Here is a 14,617-nt window from a genome sequence, read left to right as displayed (position 1 = left end):
ACCAATCCATGAACGCACATCACAGGATACAGTAACAGACATGTGAGGGGAAAGCATTAGCAGGCTAAACAGCCCTAAAGATGAGCTTTTACCTGACGAGTCATCTGCCAAACGCAGTCGACAAACTGGACGAAGAGAGGCGAGCGCTCCGAGTCAGCATGGTCTTTGTCACCGTGACCGACTCGCTGCAGAACATGACACAGCAGATCAGACATACAGTGATGATGCGTTAGAGCCCAAACAACAGAGGCACCGACAGAAAAATGGAAACTCTTTACGCTAGTTCATTTTCTAAGCTCACACCCGTTTTCATTACTTTGTTCTGCAAATGGCACATTTCTAACGTAATCCAAAGAAACGTTTCTATCATATGGTTGCTTTTATTTTAGCAACAGTTAATGCTGGTAAAAAAGAAGCAACGGCCGAAACAAGGTTACGTTACATTTAACAGATTTCTTTTAAATCTGTTAAATGTGGTTAAACACGAAGACTCAATACAAGATAAATCCTTAAAAATGAGAACATGGTCAAAATAAAGTCCCTACATTGATAAAAAAAAAAGAAAAAGCTTTGAAAATATTTACTAAAATGAGTTATACATGGAGTTTTAGTCTCCTAATTTTAACTTTTCAGAGCTCTTTTCAGCTGCAGCAGATGGAATTAAAATGGGTTTGGTGTGCTGTCCTGCTTTTATCCTTTTATTACTTAATATAGACATGACAACATTGGTGTAGAATCCATGGCTTTAACGTTACACATAAATGCAATCCATAATAAATTATTCTTAGTAGACTAAATGTTTTACCATCATGTCAAAAACCTGAACATAAAGGACAAAAGTCAATGAAATGAAACAAACCTAATTATTTTTTTAAATACGCTTTTTTTTTTTCCGCCGCCAAAGAGCCACAATGGAGGGATGGATGTGACAGCTGCAGGTTTCAGAGCCAAGGAGTAGTGATTACAATTATTAAAGATAGTTAAAATGATTGATTTCTAATTAAATTATTTCACTTGATCCAAAAATTCATGATTTTTGATGTTTATTTTCTGATAGTGTTATTTTTTAATCATAAACATGATTTTTCTAATGAAATTAATCTGAATGTATTTTAGATAACTGATCTGTATTGTGGATGGTATAATATAAGATAGTTATATCTACTTTACATAATTAGGAAGTAATTCATCATTGTCGTCAAATGACCGGAAATGGTGTTGCTAAGGCATTGATATCAGATGAAAGGTTATGAACCGGATAATCATGTCATAAAATGGTTATGGTAGAACACGGATGAGATTATATAAGTTAGCTTCCTTCCACTTCCTTTCAAGCAATCTTTCATTTCTAATTATCCTAAGTTTGATACGTCTTTGAATGAATGTATGAATGCTTATTGTATGTTTTGTGCATTATTCCGTCATTGCTTGAAGTAAACCATTTCAATTAAAAAAAATAAATAAAAAAAGTAAAACTGTTGTCTTACAGCACAAAACTTGTGTCCAAAGCTGATCCACTCCTTCTCCACCAGAACCTGAAAGAACAAGCAGCTAAGTGGATCTGCAGTCACCTCACGTTCTTTGAAGAAATAAGCAGGTTTGTGCTTAAAGGCCGTGTCAAACCTCCACTACGTACACTTTGTGCATCGACATTGAAATCTGTTTAGATTTTGAGATTTAAATAGCTTTTACTCAATGTCGGTCAGCATAACCATTCTGGATCTACTGCCTTTCATTCACATGTTCTTGCTAATCCTTTTCTTTATCATGAAATTTTTGCTTTCGTGCGAGTGTTTTGATTTATAAGCTGACCAATCGGATGCCTCGATAACAGTAGTCGAGCTTTCTAAGCGTTTGACTGACAGATTCTCCTGAGCCCGCTTCCAGGGGAAGGGGTGTGGCCTTCTAACGTGCTCACTCCTGACACAACAGGGTGGTTGCCGTAGAAATGTAGACGGACCAATCACGGCTGACGGAGGATGTCTGGTTCAAACATGGGGAAGGACATAAAGCGGAAAAATGGCGACTGAATTGACTGCAGTTGTATTGAACCGGAAGCGAGGCCTTCTCTGTGGGTGACGTCACACGCCGTTCGTCTAGTTATATTTTATAGTCAATTATCGGGTTTTAGGTTCTGAGCTGTTTGAAGTTTTTGGTATGTTGAGAATTACACGGTTCATGCGTAGTTCACGTAGCTCATACACAATTATGAAGTAAGGTAAACATGATTTTTGTGAGATGCATACATAAATTCACGGCTTTCCACGACCGTTCCACGGATTTCCAACGGAATTTTCACGCAAGAACTACCGAATCAGTAATAAATTGCATATTAACAGCGCAATAATCAGGCACGGTTCATGCACGATTCCCATATTGTGTGACGGGTTTTTATACACCCATCCAACCGTCCATATCACGTGGGGGTCTCCGGCACCGCACGGAAGCGGGGTCACAGACGGGGGCCGCTTCTCATGGATGTCCTCAGCTGCGGCTCCTGCCTGGGGACCCCCCTCTTGGCGGCGGTCCCTTCCTGGCAGCCTGGCGCCTAGACACTGGCTTTAGAACTGGTGCGGACCCGTGGAATCCGTCTGTTTAACTGAAACAAAGCATGGCAAGGGCCTGCAGCGGGCGCTGACCATGGTGCTGACGCGATGTGATTTCTGCCCAGTGTTCTGTATATCAACGTGAAGAAATTCATTGAAGCGTGGTTCATTTGTACGTCTTTGTGGTTCATTCAGTCACGGGGCTGCCGGAGCCTATCCCGGCCACTTATGGGCGAGGGCAGGGGACATTCTGGACAGGTCGCCAGTCTGTCGCGGTGGTTCATTTGTGGTAAATCTGAGAAATTTTTGCGTAAAGAGCCACAACTTTTCTCACTGTTTCCACGTTTGTTCACATATGACCAGTAAATGCACGTAGCTACAGTGCGAGCGACACGACTTTCATAAAAAGATAGTTCCATGAGAGTCACCTGGAAGCCTGTGAGGGTGCGATAGTATCCGTCCAGCATCAACATGGAGAGAGAGGTCAGTTGGGCGGTTCGGTCCCAGCCGTCGCTGCAGTGGACCACCACCGACGACTTCCCAGACTCCACCTTGTGTGCCACCTTTGCTGCTCCCGCTAACAGCAGCTGCAAACACCATGAAGCAGAGAAGCTCAGTGTGGCCGGTATTTGGTGCTCTCCTAAAAATCCTGCCGTTATGAGCGGTACCCGAATGTACTCCAGCCAGTGAGTCTGGTCGATAGCAGAATGCCAGTGGGCTTCATCAATGGTGGGGTATAGCATGTCCTTCAACTTCCTCTGAGACTCTCTTATCACATGGATGTTGGGGATCTCTAGGAAGATCAGCTCAGCGTTGGCGTAGAAACTTTCACTTTCAAAACCTCCGTCTTTTGCCTGGTGAAGTGCAGGGATGAAGGAGGTCAGAGCAGAAATGAGAGTGACATCCAAGACATGGCAGCAGGAAGGATACCAGAGAAGAAAAAGGTCCGTTGCTGCACCTTGTTGCTGATGGCAACACTGCTTTGTCGGGCATCAAAGATGGTGAGCTTGTGGGACTGAGCGTTGGCGTCCATGATGACCTGGAGGAGACGCTCGTCTTCTTTGCAGCGGCGGTCGGAAGGTCCCACTAAAGGCTGGCTGCAGCGGACTATGGTGGCCTGAGACTCTGGATGGATCCAGGACAGGACCTGGGGAGCGAGCAGACCAGGCCCCGGGGGTCAGTGTTTTGGCCAGGAACACCCCTACTGCTGTCCTTCTAGACTTACCGGCACGCGGTGCCTGGCTCTGAATGACGCCACTCGTTTGAGGTCTTCCTCTGTGATGTTGGTGGGAATGACCAGCGTAGAGGGGTAGGTGTCACACAGCTCGTAGATGCTGTTCACCCTACTGATGGTCCAGCTCTCATTTGGCAGACCCTGAATAAGACATTGGATCATGTATAGGACATCATCTGGCTGGGTCCTTCTCCACACCCAGAGGTGCTGATGGGCCCAACGCCCCGCCACCCTCTCTGGGTATGGAGAAGGACCCGACTCTGCCTCCTATTGCCAATGCGGGACCAGAGCTAGGAGGAAGCTCCATGCTAGAGGCACTGTCAGGGAACCGGGGAACCAGTCGGTACTGGGAAGAAGCCATTAGCTCTGGAAAGCTTCAAAAGGAATATGTCCAGTCGTCTCACAACAGCTTTTTTTATTTATTTTTTTATCTTAATTATCGAGGCATATCTGTTGTATATAAATGTGTTTTTGTGTATGTGTGTTAGCCAATTGGTGCGTACTACTTAAGGATTTGTCTGCATAGGAGCCGTTTTGAATTCATGGTTAGTTTTAAGCTGCTGTAGTTTCAAGTTGTGCATGCGTACGTTGCATTTTGTATGTTTTTTATATTCGAGTGTACATGTGAATACACAGTACACACAGTTACACACAAAACGAGTTACAAATCAAGAATGAAACACGCAAACAGGTAGACACAAGTTGCCCACACAAATCCACTGAGACTCTTTTGTCTCCATCGTAAACAGTCAAGTGGCTCAGTTCCAGTTCTGAAGTATAGCTGTTGGAAGCTACCAATGCAATGAATCGCTATTTTTTTTAGGAATACATGTTGTTCCTAATAGATCCCTGGCAATGGGAAGCTATATATATTTATATGAAAGTTTTAAAGTGATCCTTGTTCCTATGAGATCCTTCACTGGATGTTAAGACGGTCAAGTACCATGTGATCGTCCAGTAAAGCTGTGCCTTTCCAATAAAGAAACACAAAGGAAATCTAAACTTTGTGTTACTGTAGGCACTTAAGTATCGGCAAATATTGGCTATCGGCCACAGTTGCAGTATCGGTATCGGCCTGAAAAAATGTAATCGGCCCATCCCTAAACTCAACAGTGTAGAGACATCAGGCCACTGGTGTGAAGCATTCCTGCTTTGAAACTTCTTAAAGTTCCAAACCCACTAAGCATTGATGTGACATGGTTCCTGTCATATCGGTACCTGACGCCGATATTCTGCTGCAGCGTCGTACACCTTCCAGCCGTCTGCTGGAAAAGTCTCCTTGTACTGGAACGCAAACAGGGGCTGATGGAGAAAGCACATGTCGTTTTATGAGGAAACATTCACGTTTTTCAAACCACACATTAGTTGTGAGCGTAGTTAAACATCTTTTCTCTTCGTTTACCGTTTTACTTTTTGCCCTGGCAGGATCTCACCACTTGTTTATCATTAATAATTAAAGTCCAAATGAAGCCAGTTATCAAATGGAATTGAACTTGAATTTCAAATAACAAGACCAGACTTTAACCTCAACAGACGGCACTTTTCACCAAAACAAACTATCCTGAAGAATTTGCCAGAAAAAGCAGCGTGCTAGAACTCACGCTGTCATTTTCACCTACTTAGAAAGACTGCACACTAGGGTTGGGCGATGTCCCCTAATTTGGCCGTTGACGATGTTTGCTGTCAACCATCGGGATGGACGATGACATCGTCGAGGGGGGGGGGGGAGTATTTTTACATTTTTCGTTCTTATATAACTGCTATTCATTATTTTGCTTTTTTCATTTTATCTCCCAACAAATGGTTAATCCGCGATGATCCAGTATAAACTGAGGGAAGTGACTTTAACAGAAAAAGTAACAAGCAAGATAGAAAAGAAGTAGTCCGCTCCCGCACTTAACTAGCGAAGTGGACCAGCGGAGCGCAGACTTAAAGCTTTGTGTTTGATGGGAAGGGGGGGGGGGGGGGTACATGAGCGGTATGTGTGGGAGATTTAAGACTGCGATCCGTCCCGCAGCTCTAGGGGTACAAGCAACCGAACTCAGAACCGGGTCTAAAAGTGTGTCTGAGCACAGCTAGGATCGTCAGCACACACAGCGGTTTGAGCTTCAAAGCAGAAATATCGCTCAGTCCTTAGAAAACATTCAAACAATCACGTGGATTTGTGTTTCCAGTCGTGTCCCGACTAAATAAAGGCTGATGTTACTCACAGGATGCAGCGCCACCCAAAGCTAATGTTGTTAGCCCGTGTTAGCATACTGCTAATCCTGGCTCCGTTCAGAAAAAGCACTGACCACACGGATTAAAATTCAAATGATGAGCGAACAGGTGTTTCATAATAACCGTAACATTATTAAAAGCACGTGTAGAAGATCATCTCGTATTTTACCGAGCTGACATGTCAATGTATATAGCCGCTCGGCGCTGTTATCGTTTTGTATTCAATTGTTACATTCAATAAAGTTTGGAAAAAAAGCCGCTCGGCGGAAGTTGTATCCTCTTCCGGTTTTCAAACTGCGCATGTGCGAATGATTTATTCCGACCGAAATTGTAACCTTAGTGAACGTTTTTATATTCTGAAAACATTTTTCTGGGCCCATGTACACGGTTGGATTCTAATCCAACCATTGATCCCATCAAGATATTTTGTACATGTAACCACGGCTTATGGCGTCGACGCGCAACGTGGCGGGGGCGTGGCATCACGATGGTGGTCTCTCCATCGGGATGTCAGTCACCCATCACGATGGACGATGATATCGTCCATCGGCACAACCCTACTACACACAGAAAAACCAGGTACAGAAAACTAACAATAAACAAAACATTTACATTAGATCCCCTTGACTATAATTTGACTGGCTTGAAGGTGGATTATCTTCTAATGTGAGACTGACCAGGTTGTGGGAGAGAGGAAAGACGTATTTGTTCAGAACGTCTACTACGCTGGGCTGGGTCTCCTCAAACTTGAAAGCAAACCGTGGGCTCCTCATGTCCTGATCCATGTGAAAGAAAAGAAACACAAGAATTAGCTTTAAAAAAAATGGAAAAGAAGTCAAGAAGAGGGGGCTTGAGGGTTGGGGGGTTAGGTGTTCCCCTGTGTCAGCACTGACCTTGTTGGGAGCATTGGTTCCAACAGTTCAAACACGGTCAAATAAGGGTCATGGAGTCCTGCTTGGGGACATGGGTGTTCATGTACCTTACAAACCAGTTCCAGTCCTTTGGTCATCTCCTCCTGGTCGGGAAAACTGATAGCTTCCAGTCTGCTGATGACTCCCAAGTTTATGTCGAGGACGAAGGGAGATTCCTGAATGAAAAGGCAGACATTTAAAGGCCGCGACACACAGCCACTACCAACATTTTGCATATATTGCACCAATGTATACGTGTGAGAAAAGTTGTGGTCTTTACGTGGAATTTTTACAGATTTATCAGGAATAAACCACATTAAAACCACAAAGGAAGGACGAAAGACAAAAATTGTATACGTGGACAATGCACAAAGTGTACGTAATGGTTGTGTGACACGGCTTTAAGCAAACACAGCAGAAAGTTGGCGGTCTCCGTGTTTCAGCACTTTTGGTAAAAAGTCAAAGAGCTGCACCTTCTCCCCACTGGTGAAGTACAGCTTGTAGTCTGTGATGGTCAGAGTCCCGCTAATCAGACCAATGAATGGACAGATGTACACCATGTCTTTGACTGCACATCAAAACAAGAAAATAAATGTTAATTTTACACTCAACAGATAAATATCAACATATACCCTCTTTACAGTAACCTTTGTGATAATACGAGAAGATGGCAGTACCTGTTAGCTGGACGGTCTCTCCTGGCAGAAGAGGTACCTGGTTCTGGATCATCCTGAGAGGTGTTCTAAATGCCAGAACTGGAAGCTTCTGAGGGGGAAAATGGTGAAACCAGTTTACGAAGAGAGTCATAAATATGGCCTCCACATGTGAGCACAGACTCAGTCAATACGCTGGGAAGCCACTTGTGTTTAGCGTCTCGCTATTCAAAGTGTTCTGATATCTAAAAGTTTCAAGAAATTCTTGCTTGTGCTTTGGTTCAAAGTCAATTGAAAAACATTGTAACCTTTGAGAGCTAAGAACTTCAGCTGTCACTTTCAGGTAACGTTAAGACATCAAGTCACACAGGGCTCTAGATGAAAAGTAATTTTTCTTCTTCTCGCAAAAGTACAACAGTTTGGTGCACCCACCTTTTCAACCACATTGCGCTTATCTCAGCAGTTATACGTGCTTTGCTGTAAATATTGGCATTAAGGACTTGAGAATTATTAACTTACAAACTGGTAACCTTAATGGTACTTACTATAGGAAACAATTCTACAATAATGATAAAGTATGTGACAAAGTAGGTGTTTAAAAGTGTTTCACTAAGCTGAAATTTAAACTTAGAATAAATGAACTAAAAAGGGAGTTGCAAACTGAACCCTTTATGTGTTCCATAAACTATCTTCCATTCCAGTTACATTCACCCATGGATGCTCCAACTCCTGGAGTTTAGTCTTCTTGGCATTTGCCCTTGACTAAACCAGCTTGCCACGCTCTCTGTAGCATCAAACTCTTCTAGAGTTGGCTCTTCCGTACTGATTCTAATTAAATATTGCGCTGTGCCTGGAAGAACAGATGCTCTGGTGTCTGATTTGATCCTCTTCTGTGCGGAAAACCCTTTTTCACAAACTGCAGCTGACACAGGGAGGACCAGCATTATGAACACCAGGTGCAGGACGTTCAGGAGAAACATACATTCAACTTTGATTTGTTGATGTTTTTGCACTTTAGCGCCATCGTAGGGCCACCCTCTCTTTCTGCTGCCAGCGCTGGCCGCATGTAAATAGGGTGCGTGCGCACGGACGGTATTGAACGTCTTCAGCTACTTCTGCAAGTTAAAGTTTTAGCCATTATTTCAGCCTTCTATGTTTCCATCAATGCTTTAAAAGGCTGCAACTGTAACTGTGAGTATTTACGTTAAGTAAGCGGCTGGGTAGCTCGATTGATAAGGTGAGAGGCTACCACGCAGAGTAAACCAGGGTTCGATTCCCGGAGGAGAATGAACAATGGCAACAATTAAGATCACCCAGTGTGGGCCCTTGGGCATGACCCTCAACACTCCTGAGCGTGGTTCGGCTGCAGCTCACCGCTGCAAATGTGGAGAACAAATTTCCCATTGTGGGATAAATACAGTATAATAAAAATAAAAAAGAATTTGTTGTTGTTTAGTTTGGAAAGTGTGTCCAAGGCTTGAAAAGCTCAAATGTAGTGCTACGTTCACACCTGGCATGTGACACGCGCTAAAGAACACGCCACAGGCGCGTTCAGCATACGGCGTTCTCACTGGACAAGCAGGGAGGAGCATCTGCTTCCTTCTGTTTTTCTACTGTTTGCTCGCGCACGCCCGTCACCTACAGTCGGACGAGGTTTGGCTCAAAATGTTGAAGCGGTGCAAATCTGGTGTATCTCTCCGGGCTTTTTCTTTCAGAGTTCTATTCCGATTTATGAAAAGACTCGGCGTCGCAGAATTCCAGCCGCACAGGAAACCGCAATTAATCATTTCTCCTCCATGATCACTTTTCAAACAGTTGGCACTTTCATGAATTAAAAGGAACGCCATCCGTACGTCACTGCCACTTCCCAAAGTTCAACCTGGTTTACATTTCAATGGGCGCTCCGTGGACACGTGAGCATGTGATTTTCTGAAACACGCGCCACTAAGGATGGTGTGAATGTAGCTTGACGTTGAATTTATGGGAAAACCTTCAACAAATGTACTTCAGCACAGTTGCCAAGTTCTGTTTCTTAGGAGCCGCTACGGCATTTTTCCTAATATGTACATGTACATTAATGTCAATGTGGAACCCTTTACGTGAAATGAGGATCTACTGAGAAAGCCGGATTCTCCTAAAATCATCCATCTAGTAAAGGGTTGCGAAATACAACCTCGTATTAAATCTGGAGGCACCAGAAGCAAACCAATTTCAACTACAGGTCCACTTCTAAAGTCAGATCCCCGATATTCTGCCAGGAAAAATCAAGATAAGTCCTCAGTTTTGCCACGTTTACGTCGGGTTCATCTGTTCCTGTCGTCCCCAATCAACAGAGTGCAATGAGAGCAGTTTGTCTTTAATGATATTTCAGCTAGCATCACAGAAAACTACAATGAAAAACAGTCCAATTTTCTTATTTAATACGCTTCCATTTGCATCTTAAGCATCATAAATCAATGTTTCATCAAAGCAGAACTCCGTTGTTTTGTGGGAAAACATTCTAAAGGTTGGAATAAACTGATAACTGCAAAAGTTTTTTTTATATTCCTGCCCACCCCGACGTTTTCTTTGGGCAGCTGTGTCCAGCCAATCAGAGGCTGAGAGAGCAAAGGTGGTTGGAAAAGCAGCAGCACACGTGCCGTCGAGGTCTGCGGTCTTCCATCCCTGATGGGGGTCGTTCCGTAAAATAAAAGCACGAAATGCCTTCCAGAAAACCTTTGTTGTGTCGCAAACCTAAACGCTCACATTTCACTGACTCGTTCTAGTGGATGAAAGGATTTCTAGAGGAAAATAGAAAACGGGACATGGATGGCAGCGCAGAACAGGAAGCAGGAGAGAGAGGAGCTGAAGACTGAGAAGAGCAGACAGACACTTGCCAAAGCATCGGAGGATTGCTCAGAATCACTTTCTCCACGGCAACAAAGTCCTTCATCTGCATCCTGCCACAACAGACAGAGAAAGTGAGACAAGGAGAGGAAAAAAACTGACAAACATTCCTGGATGTGCAAGACGCTTATTTCTCATCACTGCAGTGCAGAATTAAAAGACGTGGTTGTTCTGACGTGGAAAAGGACAAGATCTGTAGAATAATAATCTCTCCTTTACTGCGATAGATTAAATCATTGAAGTGGGTTAAAGATGTTCTAAGGCTGGAAAACTCCTCACTACACTTTGTATATATTTTTTTCTGACAGACATGAACATTTTCCTGCTTTTCTCTCTTGTTTGTCGAAACTCGATATATTTTTGTTTATTATAAAATGGATTCTGCAGTGTCCATTAAACTATAATAAAAAAAGGACAGTAGAGATCTTACAATCTCACAATGAAGAAATGAACTTGCTTAATTAACTCTTTTTTTATTTCACTTTAAAATTAACAATTTTTTTTCACAGTGTGCACAATTTGTCTATAAGCATGTATTTCCCTTTGACAGTTCTCTTGTTCTTTTGTGAGGATCTCACAGCTATTTTGTGTGCAATATGTAAGGGTTAATGGCCGACGAAGTGTGCGGTTACTACTTTTTAACGCACGCCGTGGAAGCCTGAACCGTCCGACGCGAAGCGGAGGACGGTTGCTTCCGCGAAGTGCGTTAAAAAGTAGTAACCGCACACTTCGAAGGCCATTAACCCGCTTATACCATGGTCACTTACAAAAGCAATACATATTAACCAGGTTTTAGTCCTTAATTCTTGTTTTTTTTCCCGATTTGGATCACTTTTCTCATAAACAGCGTATGCGGCGCATCGCGCCGCATCACGTAACATATAGTCCGCGTCGCGCAGCACCACCGCTGCAGTCAAGATTCGGCGATATATATATGCTGATCGTCCCGATGGGTTGAATAAAGCATCAATTCAGAGGGAAAGTTAATCGCTTACCGCTTGTTTTTGCCCAGATGATGAAGCAAAAGGTTGTTTTACAGAAGCCGGCGCAGTGATACAAATCATTTAAGCTAGCCGACCGGAACTTCTTTTTTCACCGTGCGGTTATCAGGTTTTAACGCATACCCAGCAGCCAATCAGAATCGAGTATTCAACCGGACCATGGTATAATTGGCCTTTAACCTCCGCTCACAGGGAGTTTGTGTCCCTTTTTTTGTATTTACTTTTTGTGTATTTTTCTGGCAACGCATTTAATAATAATAATAATAATAAATTTTATTTTGAATGCGCCTTACATTTTAGGTAAAATCTCAAAGCGCTGAGCATTTATCGTCACGTCTGTCTCCAATCTCCCTCCGAGATCCGATTTTATAGCTCAGAGAAACCGAAATCAGACTGAAGAAAACCTGAGGAAAAGGTTGAGCGGGAAACCGGCTGAGCGGAAGCAAAGCCCCTCTGAAGGGTGTTGGTGTGTCTGCTGTGCTGCTAGAATATGGATCACATTCTTTCAGGCTTTTAGCTTGCTGGGAATTTGCTCATTGCTCATATTTATGTCGAAGTCTGCGACCCGTCATTCTTCATTAACGTGGAAAATTGGCAAACAAACCCCCCTAAAAATATAAAATAAAGGACTCATCCTGTCTGTTGGGGGGTCTTCAAAGGTTGAAGGAAACACTATTATAAGGCTTGTAGAAAGCCTAAATAATTGTTCCCCAACCTGAATTTAAAGAAGTGGACCAACACAGCACCTCTTTCCATCAAAGACAAATTCACAAAACAATTCAAGTCACATCCGGTTGGAACAGCTGTGGAATTCTGTAGCTATGAACAGATTTGTGTGTTAAGTGGATTCCCACACGGAGTACGGTGAGAAAGACGGGACCCACGGTGCCCCGAGGCTGAACAGACGGTGGGTTTTGGGGAAAAACCAGTGAACTGAATGTTCTGCATTAATAGAACGTACTTTGAAACAACTGGTGAGGCCACGATGACCAGCAGTTGATTAATGAGCTTTAATTGCTTGATCCGAGACTGATATCCTGCAGATCAAAAATTAAAGAATGACCTCATTGATATTGTGTATAAGTCGCAGACCTGAAGTCTCAGGTTCCGTTAGACTTGAGTGTCTATTCTGCATTCCTACTGACGGGTTCAAACTAAGTTAAGGCTTTTTTAAATTGTGGTTATTTAAAATGGTCTCCAACCCGGTTCTGGGTGAGCTCCCGCCCCACTTGTGTTTCAGCTAACCCTACTTCAGTAAATTCTGGTTCAGTCAATCATTAGTCCAGAAGCAGGTTAGCTATAAACAAGCCGGGCATCAGCTCACCAGGAACAGGCCTGGAGACACCAAAGGCCTCTTTCTTTTACATGCTGGGTTCCATAAAATTATTTTTTTCTAACCGTGCTCACCAAAGGCAGTGAGGATCATTAAACTCTACAAAGTAACTATGTTATCTGGACTCTGAACGAGACACAAAGCGTTTCCTGCTCACCTTGTTCTCCCTGTTTAAGGTGTCGGGCGGGCCGGGTCTGGAGATCTGGCTGGAGAGGGTGGCTGCAATCAGCTGCTTACACCATTCCACGTGGGAACCTGTTAGACTGAGAACGGAGAAAACGTTTATTGAAACACTTTTCCTAGTACTTCACCATATTTGTTCTGAACAAAACGTCCACTTTAGTTGGTTTTTCTGTGTGTGCGTGTGTGTGAATGGAATCACAGTTACTGGACGTTTGCACTGCAGCAGAACTACCCAGGCAAACATCCACATGCGTCCTTTCAGAAGAAAACTACTCCAATTGTCAGACTGACCATCCTTTGGGATTTGGTATATGTTTTGAATAAAAAAAAAAGAAATATTTCTCAAAACACGCAATTTTTGTTTGTAAACTGGTCTTAAAACTCCGTCGTAGAGCTTCCGGACTCTAGCTCATTATTGTTTTTTGTAAAGCTCCTCTACAGGTATTTACATTTTTTCTTTCTTATAAGCATTGACAATTTTCTAGTATATGTTGTTTATAAATGTAATTAATAGAAAAAAAAAACACAATCCAGTGTGTATCTGTATCTGCAAAGCAAAGACTAACAGAGCCTTTTAGCACAGACTAACAGTTGAGAAATTGGGTTTTCTGCTCTCAAGCTATTAAGGGATTTGTGCATCAATGTTTTATCATCCGTGGTGTCGTGTCTCTTTTTCATCACTAGGAGGCGCAAACGGCCCAGAGATTGACGTGACGTCATCACGTTAACAAAGACGAATAACGGTTCTGAGCCGACTTTTTTGTTTAATATGTAATCCCCTCTTCTAAGAAAACTTTGCATTGTACATTTTTTTGCATTCTTTTTATATATTCGCGGCTGATAATCTATTTGATTCTTTGATGTTGTGTTTTGTACTTTAATGTTATGTTCAATAAAGTTGGGGTGGAAAAAAACGGTTCTGAGCCGCGCGTGCCGCTCTCTCGCGGACTGAGGAAGCTGGCACTGACAGAAGATGACTGCCTCCCTTTTTCTCTCAGGCGCTCAGCGCTGACGTTGGTAGCCAGCCGTGTACACAAGCACAGCCTCATGGGTGCGGGGCTTTTCCCGCATTTCCTGTCAAAATCTGCTGTAAACACGCAAAATGGTTGTACGCGGCGAGCTCACTGGAACCGGGACGAACCAAAACACGATCACAACTTCCGGTGAAATGCTGCATTTTAGCGGGTTTGTGAATCTTAACGTGCGCCGACGTCTCCAGTACCGGTACCGCTCTCACGGGGGTCGTTCGGGGAGCTGCATGATGGGTAAACCAATGACCGGTTCGGTGTTTGTTCTGTTCTCTGCCCGCTCACCTGTCCGGTCCATTCCCGGCGGACGCTGCTGAGCTCGAGTCACCCGAATTCGCGGGCCCAGTTTCCTTCGTGGTTCCGGCGTCTCCGTCCTCCATTGGTTGACTGGCCGTTGCCTAAAGGGGTCACTCCGTGGGGCGGTGGTCTCACGGTGATGAAGGGTCCTCCGTGTTCGGTTTGGGCTCGGTTCCGTGGCTCAAATGCCCGAGAATGTTGTTCATTCTCGAGGACTGACGCACGCGCCCTTCCGTGTGTCAATCTTCCTGCTGCTGTGACTCCGCCCACTTCACAGGAGATGCTGCTTAGAGAAGAAAACAAAAGGTCACGAGGACAGCGACGG

At 43.7% G+C, this 14,617-nt stretch overlaps 1 protein-coding gene across 2 annotated transcripts in view; it reads right to left on the bottom strand.

Annotated features, from left to right (window-relative positions):
• Positions 1-14,617, bottom strand: part of mtmr1a (myotubularin related protein 1a) — a 16,683-nt gene extending 2,066 nt beyond the window's left edge. The window contains exons 1-14 of one of the 2 annotated variants that reach the window (XM_004080019.5): positions 14,281-14,617; positions 12,942-13,047; positions 10,441-10,503; positions 7,589-7,676; positions 7,385-7,479; positions 6,980-7,087; positions 6,678-6,776; positions 4,999-5,082; positions 3,772-3,921; positions 3,505-3,693; positions 3,215-3,400; positions 2,975-3,133; positions 1,488-1,535; positions 93-185 (exon numbers count right to left, since the gene is read on the bottom strand). In XM_004080019.5, the coding sequence (XP_004080067.1) occupies positions 93-185; positions 1,488-1,535; positions 2,975-3,133; positions 3,215-3,400; positions 3,505-3,693; positions 3,772-3,921; positions 4,999-5,082; positions 6,678-6,776; positions 6,980-7,087; positions 7,385-7,479; positions 7,589-7,676; positions 10,441-10,503; positions 12,942-13,047; positions 14,281-14,375 (1,563 nt within the window). In that variant the 5' untranslated portion in view covers positions 14,376-14,617. The remainder of the gene's footprint in view (positions 1-92; positions 186-1,487; positions 1,536-2,974; positions 3,134-3,214; positions 3,401-3,504; positions 3,694-3,771; positions 3,922-4,998; positions 5,083-6,677; positions 6,777-6,979; positions 7,088-7,384; positions 7,480-7,588; positions 7,677-10,440; positions 10,504-12,941; positions 13,048-14,280) is intronic. The other variant, XM_011487745.4, reaches the window with a different exon arrangement.

This window comes from Oryzias latipes, chromosome 18 (assembly GCF_053564925.1).
Source record: "Oryzias latipes strain Hd-rR chromosome 18, Olatipes_Hd-rR_3.1".
Lineage (NCBI taxonomy): Eukaryota > Metazoa > Chordata > Actinopteri > Beloniformes > Adrianichthyidae > Oryzias > Oryzias latipes.
Note: the sequence above shows the minus strand (reverse complement) of the source record. Positions and strands in the feature narration are given on the sequence as shown.